Source organism: Falco peregrinus, chromosome 10, assembly GCF_023634155.1.
Source record: "Falco peregrinus isolate bFalPer1 chromosome 10, bFalPer1.pri, whole genome shotgun sequence".
NCBI lineage: Eukaryota > Metazoa > Chordata > Aves > Falconiformes > Falconidae > Falco > Falco peregrinus.
The window spans coordinates 10,198,680-10,223,295 of NC_073730.1; the positions used below are offsets into that span (position 1 = coordinate 10,198,680).

The 24,616-nt window shown below is 38.4% G+C and overlaps 1 protein-coding gene and 1 long non-coding RNA gene across 3 annotated transcripts in view; one reads left to right on the forward strand and one right to left on the reverse strand.

The window, feature by feature from the left end:
• The first annotated feature begins 5,493 nt into the window (after positions 1-5,493).
• RGS18 (regulator of G protein signaling 18) lies at positions 5,494-15,215 on the forward strand. 2 transcript variants are annotated; one of them, XM_005234048.4, is made up of 5 exons: positions 5,494-5,809; positions 6,465-6,566; positions 10,055-10,116; positions 10,979-11,145; positions 13,601-15,215. In XM_005234048.4, exons 1-5 carry the CDS (start codon positions 5,691-5,693, stop codon positions 13,853-13,855), a joined length of 705 nt encoding a protein of 234 aa, XP_005234105.1. In that variant the 5' UTR covers positions 5,494-5,690; the 3' UTR covers positions 13,856-15,215. The 2 variants fall into 2 exon arrangements, with proteins under 2 accessions (XP_005234105.1, XP_027637698.1); XM_027781897.2 differs by having other exon boundaries at positions 5,502-5,809; positions 10,052-10,116.
• LOC129785273 (uncharacterized) overlaps positions 12,571-24,616 on the reverse strand; it is a 52,709-nt gene continuing 40,663 nt past the window's right edge. The window contains exon 3 of the long non-coding RNA XR_008749061.1: positions 12,571-12,784. This is a non-coding gene — a long non-coding RNA (uncharacterized LOC129785273). The remainder of the gene's footprint in view (positions 12,785-24,616) is intronic.

Below are 24,616 nucleotides of genomic sequence, written 5' to 3' on the forward strand. Positions count from 1 at the left end.
TTGGGAGGAGGAAAAAGAAACCACTGTTGCCAGACTTTCATCATCTAGGAAACAAAATTGCCCCATCTTAGGTTTTAGGATACAGCTTTTCTTGATCCTCAAAATATAGTTGAACCTTCCTGAATAATTTCTCAGTCGTTCTGAAGATTTTGTAATTATTCAAATTGGACCTGGCATTATGATTAAGTTATATCTAATTTTAATGGTGAACTTCTTTGGGTAATTACTGAAGAGAAAAATCAAAGTGACTGGTAGCTTTAAAATCTTCAGACACTGCCTTCTTTTGACAGACTTTGAAGATAATATATTTATATATTCATATACATTTATACATTTAGTGAGGACCAAGAGATTAATTTTTCATTTTTTTGTACCAACTTTTTTACTGCTCTGATGAGCAATCCACCATACTACTTTGTAAACCCTGGGACTATTTACATCAGCTAAATCAGGACATCAGAACAATGCACTATTAGGAAGAAGTAGCAATGAATACAACATAACAACATATAAGCTGAAGAAAGTATTATTGCAGAAATCTTAGCTGTGCTTTAAATAGGCAGAGTTAGCTGTATCTATGTCAGTGCTGTGTTATACTGAAGCAGCACATGACGCAACACTGCAGCCATCAGGGGTGGCTTTACAATAGAACCTAAGCTCTTAGGTCCTGCCTGATTTCATCTTATATTCCTAGGTGTGACCTTCAAAACCTGTTTGCTACCTCCCAGCCCTGGGGTAGCCCTCTTCCCTGCAAGGCTGCCTTTTTAATACAAAATCCTCCTCATGGCTTCCCTGGTTCTGCATTATGGAGGTTTGATGATGCCTGCCCTAGTAGTTCAACCTGTGCTGCAGCATCCCTGAGATATTCCTGAATCATCTGACTGGAAGAGCAGAGTGAGGACATGCCTGAAATCCAACACGAGAGCTCTGCTTAAAATACGTAGTAGTTCAGTGATTACAGACTCAGCTCTGATGTAAAGCAGGTTTTATTCCCTCATCTGCCATATAGAGTTTGAACTTATGGCTAGTATTTGGTGGACCAGGAGTCACAGCCCCCTTGCATGAGTAACCAATAGTCTGTCCATTCTGTTCTCCCACATCTTTCACAGAAGGAGCAGCAAACGCTCAGCCCAATATTTGCTGTTTCTTGCACTGTTAGCATGGACTGATAAAATCTTTCTCTTTGAAAACAAGGAGATGTCATGTGAGGAATTCCTCTGGCTTTCTGTAAGATGGAAATAAAACCAGTAGTGCGTAACTCCAGTAGGATATTTTGGGCAGGATTTAGAGTACATTCCTGCCTTCAGCATTTCCTGTGAATTCCACACTAAACCCCTACATTTTAAAATGTGTGTGAGTGTCCTAAGTGAGCCCTTCCGGAAGCTGGTCATTAAAATGCAATTGTCTAATGAGCACTGATGTCATGACTGCACACTTGTGGAGAGCTAGTTGTAAACACTGAGTGGTTCCACTGAGGAACCAGCTTCCTGCAGATTAATTGTGACAGTGATGTATGCAATATGTAAATATAACTAATCAGAGATGCTGGCCATATGACCGTGGGGCAGGCAGGAAATGACTACAGCTGTGAACTTTGCAAACTCACTTTCTTGTTTTGACCTTTCAAAAGATGAAATGAATGAATTTATTTTAGCACAGATGTAAACATTTTTCCACATTTTCAGCAGAAGTTCTGCTGAAACTATGAAGATTCCCAAGCCTGCAGCAAGCTTGAGTTTTCATCATGGATGCCTTAGAAAATTCTTTTGAGATCCCTGGCTGACAGGATGTACAGACTCCGAATGCAAAGCATTACGTTCCTGTTGTCAGCGATCCATGTCTGAAGCAATGTAATTTTGCCTCCTTCCTTTTAAACAGCAGCAACAAAAGAGGGTTTTATAATGTGAATTATGTGTAGGTGTTATAATGCTTCTCCTCCACTAACTCTGAGGTATCTCACATGACAAATTCCTCCACCAGGATGAACCGTTTGAGTCCTCCACTGAAGAAATCTACTGAATTAGCAGACTGCAAGCTCCTTTACTTGAGATTTATAACAGAACTATTTTCTGTTTTGTAGTGCTTCATGAAGCAAAAATGGTTTTTTATCTGAAAATGAACAAAACAACCATATGTTGGATCATGTAAGTGTTAAATTGTAGGTCCAATTACGGTTTCCAATAAGGAATAAACAATGTAAATACTGAGGAATGATAAATTGCTACTGAAGAGCAGAATTATTTATTAAAGCCAAATTAATTCAAAACATGTAATTTTGATTTTCAGCTCTTCAAATCCCTTTACAGGAAAAAGGAAGAGAAATATGGACATATATCTCTTCAGCCCATGCACTTCCGTGAAATTTCTTTCTATGCTTATTCTCCACAGGACAGTAAAGAGACTGTGTTGCTTTTTCTTCCCACAAAGATGAATATTGCTTCCTTTCAGCAGAAGCTAAAACATACATAACCCCACAAAAGTCATACTGATAAAAAAAGATTTGAATAAGAACAATGGTGGAGCTCAGTTGTGGAGGAGCCCAGGCAGTGCTGGAACATGACCACGGACATGAAGGAGGTGAAATTTACACTTACCTGGCAAATAACAAAGCCAGTCTGAAGAGCAATGTGGCAGGATTACCAACAGAGGAGAATTTCTCATTGTACTCTAGTTCTTTGAGCTGAGCTGAACCATTCAGTCAGGGCTCCATTTCTATTCAGCTGAATTGAAAGTCTGAATCTTTCAGCATTTACCTTTAAGAAAGAAATATGACATATTCAGTGTATGATGCAATGTCCTTATAGCTAATGGTATTGGTCAATATTTCTTGCACAGAGGGCAGCTATTGGGTCTACACAAGTCAAGCATCATCAGCTGTCACAGGACCTTATCAAACATTGACAGAAGCCTGTGCAGATATGTTTCGACCAAAGAGATCAGGACATCACCTCAAGCAACTTCCCCCACTTTATGATCTATTAAATTTTGCTTTTTTGTCACATAAAATTGTTTTGAAAATACATTTTCTATTCATCAAACTATGAAAAATGTATTTATTCTTTTCTACAAGTAATAAATCATTAAGTCAATATTGCTCTCACTTTGCAGAGATGACCTTGATTTGAGGGCTTAAGAATCAGTAGCCTCCTTCCTAAAAGACTTGTGAATACATTTCATTGGTTAGAGAAGTGGTGAGGAATCAGGACATTTAGTTCTCATCCCAAATTTCTTCGGAGCTTTCTAGGTCTCTAGTCGTGTAATCAGCATAATATTCTGGGTCTGCTTTTTCTGGCTTAAAATTACTTACTCATTTTTCTACATCGTCATCTTGCAGTATACAAAACAGCCCAGGAGCATTTACAGGGTCATTAATACTGTTGCTATAACTACTGTAGCCTGCAGTGAAAAACAGAAATACCTATTAGCACCAGCACCATCGCTGACAAAACACAGACTGACTTTGATGCAATTTGGCTACTTCAGGGCCTGGATTTAATATTAGCTTTCCATTAATGGAAAAAAAAAAAAAGGTGGGTGGGGTGGGGGAGAGATACTGTTTGTAATTACCCCTTTCCTCCCTGTTGTGTCTGCCTCCCCCCAGTTTCCAAATGAATTCTCAGCACATTGCTGCATTCAGGACTGATGCTATTGTCACAGTTTAGTAGTTATACTTGAAGTATCTAAGACATAACGCCTGTTGCTTTAGAGTCATTGAAGAGTGGATTGGACAAGCCACTCAGATGTACACTGGGGAGAGTCCATCGCTGGTGGCTGCTGAAAGAGATGACCTAACGGGTCATTTCCATCTATAAGTTACATGGTATAGTGTCAAGACCACCAAAATTCACTTCTGAGTAATGTTTCATGCTACAAATCTTTCTTAAATCATCTTGTATCAACTATTGAGGCTACAATTAACAACATATTTCAGGAACAGAAATCACCTGGTAATAAAATAATGGCAGAGGAACACAGACAGTATTATATACACATAAAAGGTGGGAGGGGGAAGAGACTCACGTGACTACCACTGTTGCCATAAAACTGAAATGAAATAATGCATTCTATATTTATTTACTTACTGGCAAAAGTCAGAATATGTTATTAAAGATAGCTGTGGTTAAAGCCAGTTTACAATAAGCAGGATGTGATATATAAGCCCACTCTGAAACTGAAAATGCAGTTTAGAAATCCTGCTTCTTACAAGTCCTTGGGTTACAAAAAGCAGATTTGCACTGGATATTTCCCATTCAGTCTAATTTTTAAATTTGTAACACACATGTGATACATGTGAGTTTTCTTTCTTTTTTTTCTTTTTAAAAATAGTAATCACAATAAATAACATCTTTTTTTTTGTCATGTTTCAGGAATTTGGAGCCCCAGCAGAGTTATTTTTTTCAGTTCTTTTGAATATTGGTACCTCCTGTCCTCCTTAGCTCCACAAGCCGCAAGTAAAAGGCTGTGGTGGGACTCTCACCAGAACTTACCCAAGTTGTGGTGATTGTGCAGAACTGGACACAATGGAGGGAAGGTGATGAGGCCATGTTCTCTCCCCAGGGGTCAGTGTCTGATCTGAATGATCAAAACAAGGGATTGGAGTTAACAAAAGGAGGACTGTTTAATTCTTAATCATCTGAGTGCCACATAATTTTAATCTTTTCCAGCACCTCATTCACCAAACACTGAAATGGTTTCTTTGATAGACGTATTGTTCTTATGATATCTTCAACACAAATTGTACTTAAGAACAAGAAACTTAATTGACATCAAGCGTGTATGTGAGGAGGTAATTTGTGCTGATCAGCCTAAAAAATTAATGTATTTTTATTTATGCAAGCTGAAATGAGAAATTTGGGTTATTTACTGTCAAAATTTAAAAACCAAACAGTTCACAAATTTCTGTGCTAAACTAACGACTTTTTATCTTGGCTGGGAGACTGTAAATGAAAATAAAGCCACAGATCTAAAAGATAAAGAAGGAGTTTTAAGTGGATGAACTTGAAATTAGAAGTAGGTGCTCATCATTTCTGAAAAATGGTGCAAAAATTAAAACCTCCACTTACAAAACATCTGATCAATCACAGCTTCATCTGGCTCTTGCAGGAGCCTCAGAATCTCTGAGTTTCAAGTTAGCATGCTATAGATAGAACTGGTTTTGTGTCCAGCATATAGCACCTGAGGCTGGAGGGAGCTGTTTGAGGTCAGTTAGAAATTCTAAGAGGTGAAGATAATGTTGCATGTTATTTTATGCAAAATTATTCTCATTAAAGTTCATTTTAGAAAAGCTATGTACACTCCTCACAGGTGTTTTGGGGAAAAGAATGGCTTCATCCTAAGTCTAGTGAAATACCAAGTTCCACAAGCAGGAGCTGCTGTCTGCAGATAGCTGTGTTTGTCTGGATGAGCAACAGCCATTTTGCAAAACTGCAATCTCACTTCCCTAAGTGACGACTGTAAAACCAGAACTCTACTTAAAAGTCCCGTGTATGTGTAGCTGCAGGGGCAGTGAAGGTGGAGAGCCTCCTTCTTCCCACTACCAGCTCTGGCAACAGCTCAACAGCCAACTGGGGGCAACCCAGCCTGACACAGCATGTGAGAGCCCTCCTGAGCCCGTCAGTGACACCAGCTGCAACTGCTGTAAGGAAGTAAAAGAAACATTTTCTGAAACTGGGAAGGTTCTTTAGAGGAAGATGGAGAACCCACTTCTTTTATTCCCCCAGCTAAACATCTCTGCTTCAAAGGATAAATCATATTACAAAGTCATGAAATCAACAATTAAAGAAGAGCCACATAAAGCAAGCAAGTCTGGGTAAGTTTTAAGGTCATGCTCATGCTCTGAGTGTCCTGTTTATTTAGAGGATTCTTCAAACATAGCTTGTGGGTATGAATTTAGGGCACAGAGTGTTTTATTTTTGACTTTATGTATATGAAAATTCATGAACCGCAATCCTAGGAATTGTATACATAAAATATTAATTCATGGTGGAAATATTTTTTAAGAACAAGAAATGAATCAATTAATAAATTAAGAAAACAAGAAAGGAAGGTTTCAAGAAGTTCTGAGAAAAGCCTCAATACGATCTGGGAGAGTTTCTTCTTGAAAATTTCAAATGACAGGAAGAAATACTTCCTTTTTCTTTGCGAAACATTACATGTAGAAGATGCTGAGCCAAGTGTTGATGTTCTCTACAGATTTCACCCCCTCATCTTTAAAATAAATGAAAAAGATACTGAAAATGAAAAGGCTTCCGTTTCACCTTATGAGCGCTTCATATGTAAATATGTGCTAAGCGATAGAGAAAAAAAATCATTGATGCGAATAATATATGTAGAAGCAACATCAACATTACTGTAAGTGAACATTCTTCATGATGAAGAAGGGATATTAGTGAAAGGAAATGTTTGAGGGAATAAAACCAACTTTCAGCAACGTTGCCTGAAAAGCTACCCTAATTCTGTTGTAGAGCTAAGCAGAAAAGAAATAGGCTGAGCCTTCTCCTGCAGAAATCTGAATTCCATGAAGGTGATCATCTTGGTAAACCTGGAAATTTGACAAAAGCAGCAAGGTAAGCACTGTAAAAGACTGAGTCGATGGGGATTCCTCTCAGGAAGTGCTTGTGTGACTCAGAATGTTTCCTGCATTTGTGTGTGTGTGCATTTAGACCTGGCAGAGAATAACGCTTTCAAGGTCTCTTTAAGTTAAAAGTTAGCAATCTAACCCAAGCATACAAACACTATAGAATTATTTGGTACACATCAAGGTAACTGACCATTAGTGTTTTCATACCACTAAGTAAAAGTGTAGACTGGTCCCCATACACTTGCAGATACATTTAAGCCTTTACTCATGCCAACAGCGTTTTTACTAGCCCACTGACTATAGTGAGCAAGTATCAACTCAGAAATGTAGCTGACAAATTACTGCTTACAGGGAAATCACAGCTCCTTGGAAAGCAGGTTTTTCAGAGTTCTGTGATGCAGAAATGCCAGATGCATGTCAAATACTGAATGCATAGTTCCTCAATAATTGCAGTAATTGTTTGAACACGCTTGTCTCCAAAATTCAGATGCTGATGATTAAACGCTGTTGTTATGTTGTCCCTGTTACAATATTTCTCATAAAGATGCCAGGTAAAATCTTGGTTTTGTTAACTTCAATAAGCGTTTAGTTCCTGACTTCAATGGAGTACCAAGATCTCAACTGATAGATTAAGAATTGTATTTGTAGATCTTGACTGAAAAGAAGGAATGTGTAAAGTACTCCATGGCCTAAAATAATTGCCACCTCTTCCTTTCCATCACAAATCACTTCAGAACGCTTCAGTACTTCCCGTGCTCTTTTGTCTTGTTAAGCCTGATGAACCTTGTTTAAGCAGTTACTGTCTTTGGGACAAAGATGCGTGCTTTGACCAGAACTGCTTCTACAAGCCCTTACTAATTGTGAACATGTGGTAGAACTTGTATAAAGGCCCAAACTCTGTTTCTAGAACCCATGAAAAAGTGGCTGAGAAATGGGTGTCTAAATGCTTGCACCTATGCATCTGAATAATTAGGCAATGTTTGTTGCTCCCATGTCCAAATATCATGCCCATCCAAATGATGGGGTGGGCTTATTAGCTGGAATACTTTCCAGTCCTTGCTCCGAGGGCAGCAGTAGGAGTGGTGTCATTACTTTCTTTTATTTGCTCTTTGTTTTGCTGCTGGCGGAAGCCTTAACTCAATGGTTTTACAGTGCAGTCAGAAACACAAGACGTTGTGATGACGAACAAAGGTAAAAGAGTGCTGAGAACAGCCTTTTTCCATTTCTTGGTTGTAAATGCAGGCAGTATTGGGTGGCTGCTTACCCCCAGGTATTTCATATAAAGTACACAGCCATCAATGCATTCTTATAATCTGTGTAAAGGCACTTTCAGACACAGATACAGTAGCAACAAATAATTCTCTGAAGAACTTGCCCCTTTTAAAGGACTATCACTTCCTCACTCAACCGCCTTTTACCGTGTTACTCCCAGCCAGGTGCCTGACTAACAGTTCTTGTATGGAAGAGAAACTGGTAGATTTTTGCTGATCTTTCTCTAGATATAGATTAGAGAGAGAGATGTAGATAATTTTTAGCAAAAATGAAAAAAAAATACTCTTTTTCAAATAATAAAGTGAGATAATACTTTGAGATTTGTTAAGTGGTTTACTTAGTTTTTATGATTGCCGTTCTTCACGCAGAGACACTAACTAAGCAGAAAGAGAATTTAATGAAACACTGCAGATGGACATTGTGGTGATAGTGGAAATGCCTGGGACCTGTTAATGAGCTGCTTCTCATCTTTAGAAAGTGACAAAGCTGAAGAAATCTTGGTTTCTGTCTATTATTGCAGCAACTCATTGCTGCACCCGGATGTTGGGGATCTGTGAGGCTAATGGGTTGATGCAGTTTTTGAAGGAAAACCAGAAATTCACAGCAAGAGCTTCCAAACCCAGCAAAGAACCTCTCCAGCGTTCTCTTTGGTTGTGGACCATGTGTGTTGTCTAAAGTCATCAGGGTTTATCTTTCACTATGACCAAACTAATTTCTGTAGCCACGGGAACCCACTGTTCCCAGACTTACAAGTCCACACGCCTCAGAGAACTGTACTTTTTGTACTTCTTATAATTTAAAATCCCTGTAAGGGAGTGAGGTCTCATTTTCCCTGACTCCAGAATCATCCTTCTTTACTGACATATGCTTATTTCTTGAATTTCAGTTCTCCAGTATTTGTACCTCTCAAGAACTGTTTGTCTCTCCCTGGTGAGAGATTTCATTCCTATAAGCAATTACATCAGCTAGGAAACATGTGACACCTATAAAAAAAATTTTTAAATCCTCCTTATAGTTTTGTGCAAAACCAAGATCATTACTGGCTTAAATTCATTCCCAAAGTCATTTGAATTTCCTTTCATCTAAACTTCATATGACTACAGAATTTGCAAAGGGAACTCAGACGACAGGAATCAGGCAACAGAACAGCAAGCCTCCACAAGGGAGGGGGAGTCAAACTCAAGAAGTATTCAGTCCAGAAGAAGTTGTTCTAACCAACTAACCCTGGACAAGTTGCTGATTGATATTTTCAGTGTACTGTGCTTTGCCCTCGAACGAAAATGGTTCTAAATATTAATATTCATAAAGCACCTGATAAAAATTGACTTCCCCTTCAGGCTTGAAATTTAATTCCTAGTCCTAGCATGCTGGAGTCCATGTCTGGGCTTACTCCAGTTCTGGTCTACTGAAAATCAAAGTGCTGGCCAGGTGTGCATTCAGGGTTAATCTGTACAAAACCAAAAAAAAAAAAAAAAAAAAGTTTCTCCAAAATTGTATTTGTATGAATGAAGTAGGGTGTTCTTTTTTTGTTTTCTGCACTGTTCACCAGGGCAGAATATTTGAAATCAAAGTAAAATATGTGCAAGTTGACATACTTGATGAAGAACACAAGGAGTTTTATAAATAGATCACTGTGTCTCAGAATAATATGACATTTGAAATATGTTTGTGGTAAACTAACCACAGGCTACGTATGCTATTACCCTTTAAGACTTATCACCTAAAGTATATTGTTAGAACTTTGTCTTCAGGCTATAGAATTTCCCGTATTTCATTAAAAATAGATTGTGGTAACACAGCCTCAGACCAAGTGTGTTTAAAACCACATCTCTGCAAGAGTATTTTTTAAGTTTAAATAGGTGACTGACCTGGTTCCCCTATGAGTTTTAGCATCCTGAATGATGTCAATTAACTTAATAGTAGTACAACACAAACATAGAAGAGAAAAATCTCTGTTCTGATGTTTGTTTTTTTTCTTTAAATAGGGGAAAAAAGTGCAGCTCTGCAGGAAAAATGTCACAAAAAACCAAACCAAATGTTTCTAAGGTCTATAAGAGAATGAGCTGCTTTAGTAATGTGATCTAATCAAAGGCTTTGTGAACCAGTCCTGAGCAATAACGGTAACAGATAATGTATGTTACAACAGCCTCATAAATACACAATATGCACAATTCTTCAAAACCACTTTGTTTTCTTAAGCAGTGTGTCTCCTGAAGAAGCAGTGAAATGGGGAGAGTCTTTTGACAAACTGCTTTCTGAGAAAGGTTAGTCGATTTTTCCTCTCTGTGCAGACTGTTAGGATGGAAAATTGATGGAAAATGATGGAAAACTATAAAATCCAGTTGTGCACTTAGAGTTGGCACTTACCTAAACTAGGTATGATGGGTGATTTATAGCCGCATGTGTTTCTCATGTCCTCATGTGCTTAGGCTGTAGCATGCTGTCAACTACTGAAAATAATTGAAAATAACTTTCAAGTTTCATATTTTATTGAACAAAGTAATATAACAGACAGTAAAGAATTCCTTCAATAAACAGTAGAATTCGATGTGAATATTGCTCAAATAGTTCTGACTGCAAGACCAAAACTGAAAAATGAAAACATCTTCTATGCATTTAAAAAAGGCTTCGGCACTTCTGATACAGTTTGTTTCTAAAACAGTGGTAGCATCAAAGCCAGCCATCATTTGAAAGGGCCTGTTGCTCACATAATTATCGAATGCACATATGTCCTTCCTTCCATTTTGGAGGGACACGTGATGATCCAGCTGCAGTGCCGGACACTATGTGCTTTACAAGTGTTCCTTGGACAGCTGACATCAATACGATTACATTACTTCCACAGATAAGCGTACTTGGGAAAGAAAATATCTTCAGCATAATAACAATGGATAGTGGATTTTTACAGAGGCTGAGAATTCTGTAATGGGAGTTACAGCACTCGGGATCATGATGAAAGACCTGGAGTTATTTGAAAACATTTATGTATTTTAAAATAATTATCTACAATGCGATGTAATTCAAAGGGAGGACAACCTATTTTATTACCTTGCACAGACTGTGTGAAAAGAGTAACTGCCTGAGAAGGATATATTTTTTTAATGCAATTCAACATTCCTTCTGTAGCTGGATTGGATGCTTTTACGAAGTTTCTGAAAACTGAGTTCAGTGAGGAGAACATCGAGTTCTGGATAGCTTGCGAGGATTACAAGAAAAGCAAAACTGCACATGAACTTTTGCCAAAAGCTAAGACCATTTATGAAACGTTCATACAGAAAGATGCTCCAAAAGAGGTACAGTAAAAACGTTCTTCATCGTGCACAGTATTTGACCCAGCTACAGCTGATGAAATCTGCTTTTAGGAAGTGCATGCCCAGAACAACAGGGGCAACAGTTAATCGTGTAGTCACTGATGTAAGAAGGCTATATCTTAAATGTCAGATGTCTGGAAGGAAATCTGGAAGCAACCGCACAGATTATTCTCACTGTCCTCCACACTCCTTTCAGTACCCCTTCCATGTTACTCTTCCAAGTGTAGAGCACGAGTTTAAATATTTTGTCATGGGAACCAGAGCTCCCTAGTGGTCTGTAAAGCCGGGATAGACATGTACAGGCTATATTTAAAAAAAAATAGTGATGTTAAATGTTAAAGCTGAAACGAGACATGGCAGGTAGCACAATCATAAGCAGAAAAAGTATTTTCTGTTTTTATTTTAAGTTCCCTCCAGAGCATGATTTAATCTCCCTTTCTTTTAAGTCAGTATTTTTCTATTAAATTATTACATAACTGAGATTCAGAAGCTTTTTTTTTTTTTAATTAACCAAAAGACTAAAAGAGACTAGAAGAAACTATTAAATTAAACATATCCTTTAAAATAATAATTATGTTTTAAGCATGGGTTTTCTTCATTGACCCCTTTCCCCTTCTGCTCCCCAGCTTCAATTGCATATTCTTGGTGTGTTACTGCCATCATATACACAAAAAACATGTTGACAGGTCAATTCTCATGAGCACCAAGGCCTTTTTATATAATAGTGCAAAAAATTTTCTTATTTACAGTTTCTTCCTGTTACTGAAGCATCTTATAAGGGATCCATGAACAAGCAAAAGGAGTATTTTTTGCCTGCTTTAGGCAGGACATGAACAGGTTGGGAGATGATGAACTCTCACTGAAATCACAATCAGCTTTTTCAATAGTTCTTTTGAACTTGCAATTTCCTGTAATTCTATCAAGTTTGAGCAATCAAAAATGTCACTTGCCAATGCTTCTTTTCCCCTGCGTCCTTTATTTTTAAAAAAATATTTTTCAGAATAGCAAAAGTTAAACACTAACTGCTGCTTCCCTGTAACAAGCATGAAAGAGGCGTCATTCTCCCTGTAAGAGCTGCCAAATGGTGCAATTTCCACCTGTAATTCCCACAGGTTATATTTAAGATTCAGATCTGCTTTTCCTAGGAAATGTCCACTTCCAAAGACTTACGTTCCTTTTTATTTCTTCCCCTTCTGTGTGTCTTTGGGGCGGACCTTACATAAAAAGAACCCCTGAGCTGTTTGAGGTGGAGACTGTCGTCAGTTGACCAGTCTGTCGGCAGTTATGGTAGGGCATCAAGCACCAATACTGTCAGTGCTTATGAGACTGATGTAAGCAAAAAGACGAGCAGGAGGAAAGCCAGGGAGGGGACTGCATGTGGAAGTGGTACATTGGCTAACGGTAATGCAACGATTTCTTTATCTGTCATACTTGTGACTGGTGCACATAGTGTGGGTGCTGTTGCTCACCTTACGCAGCTGGCTTTGCTGAGGTTTCCTCCCTTGGCTTTGGCTGAGCAGCTAAGACCAGCCAACAGCATCTCATTTCAGACCACACAGCTCTGGAACTTCCATCTTCTGACTAACTTCTCATCCAGAAGAGCTCTTTTACACACAAATTTCTGGGTGTAAAATTGTAAAATATTAGGTTGGATAAGTGGACCATTTTATCATATTGCTAATTGCCTTTTAGTTCTTAGATCTAAACTATTTATTTTATGGAACTGTTTTAAGCTTTTTGGAAAGCTTTAAACTTTATGGAAATGACAGGTGTATCTTGGCGAGGAAAAAAAAATGTATTACAGAAGTCACTTCCTGACTGGTTCAACAATTTTTTTAATTATTCTATCTTATTTTTCAAAATAGCATGCTTCAATCAGTGCCTGATACCTCAATAAAATTCTCATACTAATTAAACCTTCCAAGGATGAATGCAATGGCACAAATTATCATTTTGATGTGCTTTTCCCATCCAAATCATCTTTATATTTTTAATAATTAGTTTTCTCACCTTCCTACTACCAAAACTCTACACAGGAACCAGAAATTTTAAATATTCACTAGCGCAGTCTAACGAAACAAAGTTCTACATGAATCCTAAATGAGAACGGAGGGAGTTCTATATCAGTCTGCAAAGTCTGACAGCTGCAACTGTACGAGGATCATAATTACAAAATTACTTTTAGCCAAACATCGAACTGTATCTTCTGTTACCAGTTGTCCATTGCACCAATGACACAGCTGTGAAGCCTTTCTGACAGCCGTTACTGAACATGACCATACTAACTAATCCCATGGTATCGATATCCCATTGTGTCAGGGATTCAAGGTCCTCTTAGCAGACAAGACTCTCACCAAAGTAGAGTCGTTGCTACAGACAATAACACAGGCAATGCATCAATGTGTGTTAAAGAAATACACTTTTCCTCATTCTCCAGGTGAATCTGGACTTTCAAACCAAAGAAGTCACGAGTCAGAATATTGAACAGCCCATCATCACCACCTTCGATGCAGCACAAAACACAGTCTACAGGCTGATGGAGCAAGACAGCTACCCACGCTTCCTGAGATCTGATCCTTACTTAAATTTGGTTAAGGGGAGAAATCCCAGTCGTCCTACCCTTAGGAGACGATCACGGTCTTTTACTGTTCATGATTTCCAGGGTGTACGACCAGACTTTACTATTTGGTAACAGGGAAACTTAACCCTCATAAATTCTAGCTACTGCAGCAACTTGTATGTTGTTTAAAATCCAAATCCTTAGCAAGTGTAAGTCAGTGGAAAACAAAGTTACATGCACTTACACCAGGTCAGAGTTCTGTAGCTGGTGATTAATCTCATTTATTATAGAGAAGCAGGCAACATGTTTGCAAGACTGATTATGTAAATTTTTCATACAGTAATATATTTTTGAACTCGAGCAAGAGCTGTGATCATATTTGGAGAGAAAAATTTGAGTTTCCTGTGTAAAAATGTTGTATAAAATGTCATTTGATTATATCCACCATGTATCCTGGGTCTGTATTATTTAGGACAGAGTTTCATCACAGTCAGAACCTATATACCCAGCCTTTGCACATATTTATATTTCTGCAATATTTCTTACACTAAGCACAGAGTATCTGTGGCATTTTCTCTTACTGCAAAACACGTAGGAACGTTATAAGTATAGTGTAAAGTTACATGGATTTTAACTACAGCCACTGCATAATTAAAATTTATCTGTCACATATATTAAGAGGAACATTAGAATATCTATTTAATTTTTGGGGGTACATTTTGTACTGTTTTTTTTTATTACATGTGTCTGTTCTCTGTATTTAAGTTATGCTATACAGATTAGCTTTGCCATCAAATATTTGTATTCTAAATTTTTGCAACCAAATGAGCAGCACCAAAGGGCCAAGAATGCTATTTTAACACAATGTCTGTCATTAAATATAAGGTCATGTGTATGTGTATATATACATATAAACCAAATATTTCTACTTTTATTTGTAAATATTCATGGTATACCAACTTTGTTACTAAACTTTGTTCTAATTTTTTTCCTGCCTTTTATTTTGAAAAAGGATCTGAAAATTAACAGCTCTTGGACTCAGTTAGAATAACCTTTGGTCTCCAGTCATTGATACGCTCTCTGTGGTTATAGAGGAGGAAGGAGACATCTCCCCTTTAATTTCTTTGCTATGAAGTCACGCATAGCCTTTTCATAGTCAGTGTATGCAGTTATCCTGTCGTCTTCTTTCAGAATTGATGCAGACGTACCTTGAAGCATGGGGCAATGAGCATCTTAAACATTGGTTCAGTTTAGCAAGTGGCTGCAAGATTTAGTTGTAACTATGACTTGTATATCCAGTCACTTTGCATTTAATTTAAGCTTTCACCCTTTTCTTCCCCTTTCTGTAAACCAGTCAAAGTGAAGAGGTACAGCTCCTGAGGACAGGACTTTATGTACATTACTGATACAGGGTATATATGAACTGCTTGATCTGAGGGTTGCCATGTCTGCTTTACTGATTTTCAATAAATCTGAAGTGATCTACTTAAAATGTTGTCAGGATTCGGTTTATGGCTAGTACATTGATGAGTAAACCACGATGACTTCGCTTATAATTCAATACTAGCTGTAATCAATGCAATTTCAATCAAAAGTGTCACTGTGCAGAGAGATCCAAACTCAGCAGGAGATGCTGCTGAGCCGCAGTGACGTGGGAACCACCTCCAGACTCTGCTTCACCTGGGGAACAGGCAGGCAACGCATTCATAACAATGAAGATTATGATCCTTGCTGCTTTATTCTGTTCGCCTTCCCTGATCCCCAGACTCCAGGCACATGTTATTTCTAACTGTGCAAGCAGTCAGAACCTGGTCACGGCGATTTGGGAATACATCAAAAGCTTTCAGTAGTGCTGGTCCCGTATTTCAGTCTCTTTATCAATATCAAATGCAGCTGTAGAGCTTGTCAGCCTCTGTTTTTTACAAGTTGACTACACTCCTGTTGTCCTTGTCACAGGTGTCACACAAATGGGTAAATGTAGTGAAAGGCAACTTTCTAACAGAATTTCCTTGCTGAAGTCAGTATATTTTTCTGCATAGATTATTTACCCTTGCTCTTTGAATGACTGTCTCTTAAACGGGAATCAATTCTGCCAAAAGCGATCCTGTTTCTGATTAGGGAATCTCTAATATCACCAACAATGTCTGGATGCCAGAGTTCTCAGGTATTTAACATATGCCTGTTTCTATGTTTTGTGTTACTTTGTTAGAGAAAGAGAACAGGTAACAGCAGGTCTGTTGCAACAGAGGTGTAAGACCTACACGCCTGCACCTCGATTCTCCCCTGGTGTGATTATGTTCCTTTCATACTGGCTGAGAATCTGCACCTTTACTCTTGCCATGGATGAAATACATGAAAAAAAATATGTATATTTAACACTGTTCCAAAATCCAAACAAATGACAAATATAGTACCTTGAGTAAGACTTTTTCTTCCTAGCAAAAAAACAGCTGTTAGTCAAACGGCTCTGTAATGATAAGTGTAAGTCAGCGGGCGCCTTGTGTTTCTTTTCAGACACATGGAAAATTTTGCTTATCTCCATGGAGGCCTTCCTCAAAACCATCAGTCTGTGGTACTGACAGTGCTAGTCCCTCTTATGAGTTTTATAATGAAAACAAACAAACCAGATATTCCTGGTAGCTCTTTATGCTTGTATGTTTTTCAAAGATAATTATGAACCGTAGCTGAATTTACAGCAGACTAATGCGATGGGAACTACTGTAGAAAGAAAGTCAAGATAAATTCAGAGAAAGGAAGGCAAAGGGCACAAAGATAAACTAAAATGACATAATTATCTGCCAAAGGCTTTTTTTTTTTTTTTTTCTGGAAAAGGCTCCTTCTAGTGACAGAAAATGAGGGCTCTGGTATTTAGTGCTCTACTGTAATTCTGGAAGTGGAACTAAGCATAGATTTAGTACAAGTCTGTGATGCTGTTCCAGGATTGTGTTAGACAGGACTGATCAGATGTAGTGCCAGACAACATATTCAGGCTTCTCCAGTTTTGGTAAAATCAATGTCATGGTTATATAAATCCTCTTTTTTAGCTGAGCCAGTGCAAATAATAAATATACAAAGCCTATGAGACAAGTATTTTTTATTGGAGATTATTTTATGTAGCACCCTTTTAGATTTGTATATGCCATTCAGCATTTAGTAAGAGCTCTCAAAATACTCCTCTTAGCAACACAATAATTTACCCTACATAAACACCTTACTCCTTACATACTTGATGTCTTCAGACCCAAAGTACAAGGGAAATAATTTTCGGGCTCGTATTAGCTGAATTATTACCCACAGTTCTTGTTTAACTTGAGGGAGATGGCAATACTCATATACACATATCTTCCTCAGCTTTTGGGATTTGTTATTGTGCAGACGACAACTTGATTAATTTTTGAACTGACAAGAAACAAGAGGAATGAAATCTAAGATAAAGAATCTCAAAGAAGAAGACAGATTTCCACCTTTCCCTAAAGTGATTGGTGTTGTGGCTTATATGTACCTTTATGTGTTACAATTTATAAGTGACTCACAAAAGACAGATCATTTTTCCTCTCCTTTTTGTCCCCAGCTGCTCAGCCTGCCTTAATTAACTCCTGCTTTGAATGCAGCTCCCTTTCCTTTCCATGCATACTGTCAAAAGACCTCAACTGAGAAAAAAAATTATATAATATTACCTTCCTCTTCAGTGATTCATATGCTCATGAACTTATTCCTTGCTCAAATTCCTGTCCTAGATCCAGCTCTGGTTTTTGCATTTTAGTCAAATATCTCAATCAAATGCCCTTTAAGCTCCTGTGTGGCTCTGTGACAAAGATGAAAATGTATTTCCTCTAGACACCACCCAGCTTGCTTCCATTTCTACTTTTTTCTTGCTAGTGTCTTGTCATCTTCCATTTTTTGTACTCTGATCATTTAGGGCTGGTCTCATAAAAGCTCCCTCTGGTTTTACACCAAAGCTTTTCTCTCTCCTTTCTTAAACGACACCTGTTTGCATAGCCTCTTCATAAAAGTCTCCGTACAAGAGATTATCTAGATGCCAAGATTTACAACCTGGCCTCTGTCATTGCCTTCTCTGTGAAACGTAACAAGAATTAACTAGCATGAAATACTATCCTATGGAAGTCAGTTTAGAGTTTTCAAACAGGACAGAAGATTAAGCTGAAGCTTAACATAAGGACAACCCTGAACTGTTGTTTCTTCACTATAAAATTTGCTCGTATTTTAGAAACCCTTTGTTTCTTCCCAACTTTTCAGATCAATTTTAAATTTCTTCAGTTAACGCTACTCCAGTTGTTCAAGGAAGAGAAGGCTTCTGTGGATTAAATCCTTATCTGGACTGTCCCCTGGGGGGGGCCCAGTAGGAGCTCTCCTACATCATACACGTACTTTGCTCAGATTACTTGGGTATGGGCACGCTGGAGAAGTCAGAGTCCAGTAGTCATTTGCAAAAAGGAGGTAACCAACAACATCGGTATACTGGTTTTCCCTTTCATTCATTCCTAGCACAGCTTGCCCTGCGACAGACCAGCCACAAGGCACTGCTTAAGAGACATTCAGTATGGGGAATTATGGCTGAAGAGCTTTCTGAAGTGTAACGCCTAGCTTTCATGTGTTATTGCATTGGTGCAATTTATACCTGTCTCCAAGCACAGGGTCCTGTTATGATCCTATATGTTTGTTCTTGTATGTAGTTTTGTGAAGTCTGTGTAGGCTTCTTGTATGAAGTTTTGTGAAGCCTGGTGCTGTGTAAATAACAGTGTATTCATCCACGACACAAGCTGTGCCAAATAATGTGCTAGTTAGTATTAAATGAGAATCTTCAAGGTTGCACTTTTTCTTGAGAGTTGTTTCCGATTCACTTCCAATGTAGCTTTGTGTTTGTATAGCACTTGGAAATCTTGTATATGAGGAGCCCAGAATGTTGTAAAACATTTTGACAGACTGTTCTTGGAACCAAAACATTTTACCTGAAGGGCATACTTTGCTTGGGTGGAAAATAACGGCTCATTTTCTTATGCAAAACAACTCTGTGGCATACTGAAGGCACATGGAGTTATTCGTATGGAAAAAAAATATATTTTTGTGAGTTGACCATGCTGCGCAGTGCTATTAGAAGGCAGACATTTACATAGTACTGTGATTAAAATGTATTTGCATCCCATATGGCAGGTGTTTCCATGTTAGTAATATGCCAGCTCAGATCGTCTTGGCTTTTCCCAACATAAGAAATGCAGTGACGTCTCTGTCCGCTTGAATTGCTTGGACCAGCAGAACATTATTTTTTTTTCTGCTATACAAGACAACACTATCCAAGCAAACCTGAGTATGGAATGGATTTAATGGAAGCTGAGTGCTGAAGGGCAATGACATATTGCACCTGATCCAGGGGAAACACTGGCACATCAAAACAGCTATTGGAGAGTGCAACCTTTTCTCACATTGCACTCAGGTGAGTACAAGGCAATCCTTTTAGGAACATATACAGATGAAAGTGGTTTCTTAGGTTAATACACCTGTAGTTTGAATGTGAAGAGCTGTTTTGTACTATTGAGATTAGTATCTAGCTCAGCTATGGGTCAGAGGAACAAAACTGACACACCTTGTTCCCCTAAACAACCAACTAAACAACCAATAGCTTTTCATAAAGGAAGATAACGCAGTGAAACCAATCTATAAAGATAACTACAGAAAAAAAAAAAAGAAAAGAAAAAGAAAGAGTATTAATAAAAAGTCAAGCAGTAAGCCTGAAAGTTCAGGATATTTGAATATTCAATAAATGAGTAGTTCTTAGCAAAGTAATACTGGCAAAGGAGGAAACATTCTATCACTAGATCCACATTCCCTTTCCTGCAGTTCTAGCTCTCCTATGGCCTGTCAACGGCAGGGGACTCAAAACAAAAATCCATAGTGCAGTCCTCAGTTACGGAAATGTTAAGGCAGAGGCCTCACCGATAAAGTTTTTTAAATACACTGAAATTAGCTGAGCAGATAAGGACCCAAGCTACTCTGCAAATCCAGTCTGGGTTATTCGTGAACTGAAGCTGCAGAGAGCAGCAGCGTCAGCTGGAGCCGGATTTCTAAGAACTTCAGAAATAATTCTATGTGCAATTTCCAGCCCATCTCTAGTACATATTCATATTTCTTTTTGTTTGCTTGATACTCTTTTGTTATGAATAGCTCATACATTTGCACAGGCAGCCGAGATTTTTTTTTTTTAATACTAAGATCACTTTTTCTCATTATGAAATCTCAGTATTAGAGTTTTTTTACAGAAACTACTAAGTCCCAAGCAGAAGAAGTATATGATAATACTACCAGCTACTTTTTATCAGAAGAGGTGACTGCCTAACTTCGGCTAGCGGACTTGTGATATGTGTAGTGGGATAATAATAACAGCCCTATTACCTGCTGTGTACCTGAAATACAATCAGCTTACATAGACTAAGCAGTCACTGAACAGCATGTTACACGATGGTGAAAACCCTTCATAGCTTCTTTGTCATTTTGCGTACTGTGATCGGTACCTCATAAAATGCAAGAGCAAGCCAATTGCATCCATCCAGTTATTCTGTGTGCTAGACAGAACACCCATGGCTCCTAGCATCCTTCTTGGCTGCTAAGACTGATTTAAAAATATCTGTCAGCACTGAAAATCTTCAAGAGATGGTCATGTCACTCAGACCTCAGGCAGACAGAAATTTAGAAAAAAATACATCTGTTGCACTGTTTCAGTCTCCGTTTCTTAAAAAAAAAGTGTATCATCAGTTCATTATAAAAAAAATAGACACAGGTCCTGCAACACTCCCTCTCAAAAATAGTGTCACAGAAGTTAATGGGGCTATTATAGAACAAGAATGATGTTACCTCTTCAAAAATGTAAAATAAGTCAATTTATAATCACAGTTCCAAGGTGGGTGAAGTGTAATCATTGGGATTAGACACAGGGTAAATACTAAGAAATGATCCAAGAAACCCCATGGCACTGTGGTTGGGACTAGATGACCTTTAAGGTCCTTTCCAACCCAAACCATTCTGTGATTCTGTGATGTGTTGCTGGGGACTAAATGAGTGACAAAGGATTTAATGTAAATGCAGATACTGAAGGTTTTCTCCCCCCCATAAGATGCTGGAGTTAACCTTACTAGCATGGTGCGTGGGCGGCTTTTCGCCCTGTGTGGCATGGTGTCACAGTCCGCAGTACATACCCTGGAAATAAGACAACTGGTTAAGGAAAATAAGATGGACTGCAGAGAATCAGGATGATGATTCATATTTCTCTCTTTCTGTTACAACTTTCAGAAGCAAGTGGAGGCAAAGGTAAGAAAATTGCAGAAAGGATTCCTATTTTGCTGCCAGGAATCTTTTTTAGTACTATGTAGGACTGAAAGGGGTATCTTGGGTGATCATTTCTAGTTTCCTGTTATCAAAGGCACAATTTAAAATAATCTCTTTCATAAATATTTGAAGCTCTATTTTTGAAGTACAGAGGAGAAAGTAGACAAAAATTCTACAGGAAGTCTGTTGAAACCTATACTTTTTCTGAAGCTTTCTTCTGATTTCCAGCCTAAATTTATTCACTGGCTGTTTGTATATTTTTTTTTCTTTTGCCAATAATGACCAAGCTAAAATATTTTTTTTTTCTCCCTGAAGCTAAAATAATTATTTTTTCTCCCTGGGTTATCCCTTTGTATTCACAGAGAGAAATCATAGCTCCTCTTTGCTTTCATTTTACAGAAAAAACTGAAGTCTTATTCTTCTGCAAGACAGTTCAATTCTCCCGATCATCCCAGTCACTCATCTTCCTATATCTGTTCCCATTTGATTTCAATGTTCTGGAACAACTGTTGACCACACTGTTGACCAGATTCTTTTTTTTTTTTTTTTTTTTTTTTTCCCATGTGAAGTTCATCAGATAGTTTGGCCTGAAAATTCTGCAGATCCACAAAAGGTGAGGATAAGGAATAACCCCTTAATGTTGCTAAGGTCAAAATGTGGCATGTGGTGCTTGGGCTTTTCTTCCTTACCTTAGAAATAGCTAAAGTAAAAAAGACTGTGTCCTCAGCCAAGCAGAAGGCAGCTTTGCCTGTAATTATACCATGTGGGAAGACCAAATGGGACCTAAATTCTTGAGGCTGCTCTACTTGGTGTAAAATATTTTAACTGAAAAGACAAAAATGCCTTATTCTGCAGGTTGGGACAGCTGGATCCCAGCTCCTGAACCACTGGAAGTTTGTCTATGTCAAGTGGAGACATTGAGAACCAGGATAGGTTCACCTGGGTAGGGTGAGCAAAGCGTTAGGCAGTGGGACAAGATCTGGAGGGAGGCAAGAAGGCAATGTTCTGGAGAGCGAGACACAGCAAGGAACATACAGAGAAAGAAAAGAGCTGGAGAGGAAAGAATAATTATCACGAGCAAGGCCCAAAATTATATGAAAATGTTCTTGGGGCAGAGTGATGCTCCTAGAAGATGGCACATAGAATGAAATATCAATAAGAGTTTAAAAAATCACTGGATTGAAAGTATCAGATACTGCATGGTTATTTGCAACAGCATCAATGTGCAGATGATGGCTATTCCAACACTCCTTGGTTCCATTGTGGTAAGTCTTGTATCAATAAACAAAAGAAGCTGGTTCAAGGGCCTCAGACCTTCAGGATGTATAAGGTGATGGATAAGCTTTTCATCACTGCCTACCTGAAAAATCAATAATGGATAATAAACTGAGGGTCGTACCAGGGTAGGAAGCTTTCACTTCACATCTTTAACCCTGGCCCCAGGGAGGCAACAGACTTCCCTAAGAAGTGGGTCTGGTCTGCATATTGGGCCTTCTGTTCCCTTCAAAAGGGAGTCTTCCATGACAATGACCCATCTTTTTTTCTTAATGGAAGTGGTTTTGACACAGGGCATAGGCCTGCTAACCCTTGGTGCCACCTCCATGCTAGACGAACCATAGTCCTTGTGATTGTTGGTTCCACTTGCCGAGGCTCATACCCATCGTGTGAGGGCAGCCGGGCAGGTGGGGTGGCCACTGAGGAGACGCACCTGCTACGCTGGGCAGGGACCCATCACCATGGCCCCTCTCCCTTCGGTCACTGTGTTATGGCCACTGTTATGTGTGAATGGCCATTGTTAAAATAAAAATAATAAGCCGTGTTTCCAAAAGACAAAATTTTAAAGGAAGTGTTAAAATGCAGTTTGTCAATTTGCATGGTACTGTTTGGTTATTCACAGGCTAGAGTTGTGTTGTTCCTGCTGTTCCTGTTACCTTCAGCCTGAAGTTCATTCAGGAAAAAAACATTCTGCCCAACCTGTGACAGTCAGACAGTGGAACAAAAAATGCCAGTGAAGTGAGTTGTTTATAGATGTTGCAATCGTAGGATGGGATGATCAACTTTTGAATAAGCTGGATAGTTTTTATTTTCCTTCCCCCTTTAATGTGGATGTGATTATTTTGATTCCTTGCTGTCAATTCTGTTTGTCATTCCCATTCAAGTAAATGCCATGAGGTCAGTGAGATAATTCTCCGAGTGGTAAGTAATATCCATAAGGAAGAGAAGCAGAATTAGGTTTGTTATGTTTGTTTTGTCTTGGCCTTTCATTTTCCTTTTTTTGTTTGATAAAAAAGCTAGTAAATACTTACTGAACAACCTGAATTTTTTTTTATGTTTATTATATATTTGATAAAAGTTCATTACAGTTACTAAAACAAATTCTCTGCTGATTAATTCCATCAGCACATGATGTCCCACAAAGTACTACATAATGCTACATTTAATTTTCATTTGTGTTTTCAATACAGACTGACTATATTTGCACTGCAGTTTCCCTCATGAATATGTGCATATATATATGAAAAAGCATATTTTTATTCTCTTTGTTTAAATATGATTTTCTGCAGTCTGAATACAAGCAAACTCACAGCGGCAAAAAAAAAAGCTTGCTTATCAAAGCTGTCAATGCCACAGTCTATTGTAATAATTATAACTACAGCTACATAATATAGTGACACTATCATATAATCTCTTTATAAATTTACAATTAGAAAATACCGTTACTAGTGATGCTATGGATGGCTGTGGAATACAGCTCTCAAGCTAACCTGCATACTTCAGAGCAGGGTTTTGACATTCAAGCTCTCAGAGTCCCCTTAGGAATGTCAAATGGTTTTTATGGAATTCTAGGGTTGGGGTGGGTTTTTTTGGGAAATTATGAAAACCTGTAATATTTTATACAGAACATAGTGTTTGGTCCATTTATCAGAGCCTTTTAGCTCCTAAAATACCTATTTTTCAAGCTAGTATCTACAGTGGCAGAAAGTCAATAGTATAAAGGTCTTCCCATAGGTGATTTCAGACACCAGTTGGTCAGACCAAAGCGTAGTGAACTTCACTTCAAAGGTTACTTTAAAATACTCTCCTGATGGATGGGCATCTTGTCAGCCTTGAGAATACATGCTAACCTAGAGGAAAGAGCAGCACAGCATGCGCAGGCAGGTGTGGTGCTTTAGCAGAGCCTTTTCCACCCTGTTTTCCACTCACCCAAGCTACCAAGTTACCTGAATACCCCTCAGGGGTTTGGACAGCCTCAGAGGCTTGTCATGCTTTGCTGAGCCAAAGGCGAAGGCGACCTGTTCTACTTTTAGTTAGGATGGACTCACGTCTTGCCTAAGAGATGTGAATACAAGACCTAGCCATGCAGTAGAAAAGAATTACACCCCGTGAGTCTGTAGGTCTGAAACCAGGAAGACCAACTGAGAAAAGACTTTCAATACAGAATCACTAAACTCCATGCAGATTAAGTTGTGAATTAATTCACGTTAATTTAGAGAAAATTAATTTTGAACGGAGACAGGGTCTAATCCGAAAACAAGATTTATGGTTCCATCAAAA

Bases quoted from the DNA above. Each gene is read 5' to 3' on its own strand.
- RGS18 (XM_027781897.2), top strand. From the start codon at position 5,691: ATGGAGAACCCACTTCTTTTATTCCCCCAGCTAAACATCTCTGCTTCA. The intron at 5,810-6,464 runs GTAAGTTTTAAG...ATTCTGTTGTAG, and splicing joins CATAAAGCAAGCAAGTCTGG to AGCTAAGCAGAAAAGAAATA. The intron at 11,146-13,600 runs GTACAGTAAAAA...CTCATTCTCCAG, and splicing joins AGAAAGATGCTCCAAAAGAG to GTGAATCTGGACTTTCAAAC.